Below are 1,818 nucleotides of genomic sequence, written 5' to 3' on the forward strand. Positions count from 1 at the left end.
AGAACTAGTCATGGCCCTAGCTGGTTTGGCTCAGTGGATAGAGCGTCGACCTGCGGACTGAAGGGTCCCAGGTTCAATTCTGGTCAAGGGCATGTATCTTGGTTGCAGGCACATCCCCAGTAGGGGGCGTGCAGGAGGCAGCTGATCGGTGTTTCTTTTCTCCCTCATCAATGTTTCTAACTCTCTATCCCTCTCCCTTCCTCTCCGTAAAAAATCAATATATATATTTTTTAAAATGAGTCTGCTGTATTTGGTCAAATATTTAATTAACTTACCCCTGATGCCTTGGCAGGGCCTTAGCTGGCCTGCAGGCTTGGATGTTTCCAACCTCTGCCTTATTACAACCTTCTGAAGTGCCTGAGGCTATGATAGTTGATTTAAATATATGTGGGAATAACCCTCTAACCTCCTTGTTGAGTGGCTGGGATAGTACCTTCCTTGTGGTTAATATTAATCAGGTAAAATGATGCAGGGTTGTAGGAATGGGATGGTAAAAGAAGTTCTAAGCAAAAGGAATATAAATGCCCAAAGCAGAGCATGCACACAGGGATGACCAAAGAACTAAGGTTCAGGCAATGTACATGCAGGGTTCTAAGCAATCTATAAATCCATATATTAGGTATAGGGGTGACTGGAGTGACAGAAAAAGAGAGGTAAACTGCCAGAGACGCCCACCTGTTAGCAGCAGCCTGTACTGGGGGATCCTCTGAACTGGCTTGAGCAGGTAGTGCTTGAGGGCCAGATTAGCACAGCGTGGGCTCATCTGAAAGGAAAAGGCATCCAATATAAACACTAGCATTTTTCTAAGAAGCAGGACCAGATTCAGGTGCCAAGGAAGGCAAATTTTAAATAGCCAGCAGCTCTAGAAGGGAATTCACAGAGAAATTCCCTTTATTTTAAGCTGTACCTATGATGCTGAGAGTGAAACTATAGCCAATTCATTACGTAGTCCACCCTCTCCCATAGGTTAATAAGTCTCTCAAGTCACTGACTCAGGGAAAACATGTTCACAGCCCACACAGACAGAGAGTGGTGGCTGCATGTTAGGAAAATTTAGAGCCCATCCTACTCAGCAGCTGCCACTGAGAAGAGCATTTGCCAATGCAGCTGCTAGGGACCCTACCAGTGCCTGAATTTCGTGCACTGGGCCTCTAGTGCAGTGGTTCTCAAACTGTGGGTTGCGATCCCTTTGGCCATCAAACGACCCTTTCACAGGAGTCACCTAAGACCATCCTGCATATCAGGTGTTTACATTACGATTCATAACAGTAGCAACATTACAGTTATGAAGTAGCAACGAAAATAATTTTAGGGTTGGGTCACAACATGAGGAACTGTATTTAAAGGTCCAGAAGGTTGAGAACCACTGCTCTAGTGTATTCATAAACATAAACAAAACCTTTGAACAAGAAGACAATGCATGTCCCCCAAAGTAAGTTGGCAGAAATAAACCTACTGGGAAATGGATTCAAATAATAGTCAGAGCCTATCAATATACTCATAATAACAATGGTTCATACTGCAGAGAATTGCAGAAATTAAAGATCACCTGAAAAGGAGCCTTGCTAAGCATCCTTTCTCTAATAAGTCTGAAGAATGTAAAACTTTCTTAGATGATTGGCTATAAGAGACAGCCCCAAATCACAGTGGATATAGAAACATTTGTTTCAGAACCATTCTGACTTGACTGCAAGGACATTTGATTCTGCCTTTAAAGCTCTTTTCTTGGTGTGTACAACAGACACTTCTGTCCATTCCTAAGCTCGACCCCATTCTGCAACACAGGTATTTACTGTGAGGTGGCATCACAATGGCCAA

The 1,818-nt window shown here is 43.4% G+C and overlaps 1 protein-coding gene across 1 annotated transcript in view; it reads right to left on the bottom strand.

The window, feature by feature from the left end:
• Positions 1-1,818, bottom strand: part of FGD6 (FYVE, RhoGEF and PH domain containing 6) — a 132,861-nt gene that overhangs the window by 45,101 nt on the left and 85,942 nt on the right. The window contains 1 exon segment of the mRNA XM_015559945.1: positions 676-763. Within this exon segment, the coding sequence (XP_015415431.1) occupies positions 676-763 (88 nt within the window).

Source organism: Myotis davidii, unplaced genomic scaffold (assembly GCF_000327345.1).
Source record: "Myotis davidii unplaced genomic scaffold, ASM32734v1 scaffold13, whole genome shotgun sequence".
NCBI lineage: Eukaryota > Metazoa > Chordata > Mammalia > Chiroptera > Vespertilionidae > Myotis > Myotis davidii.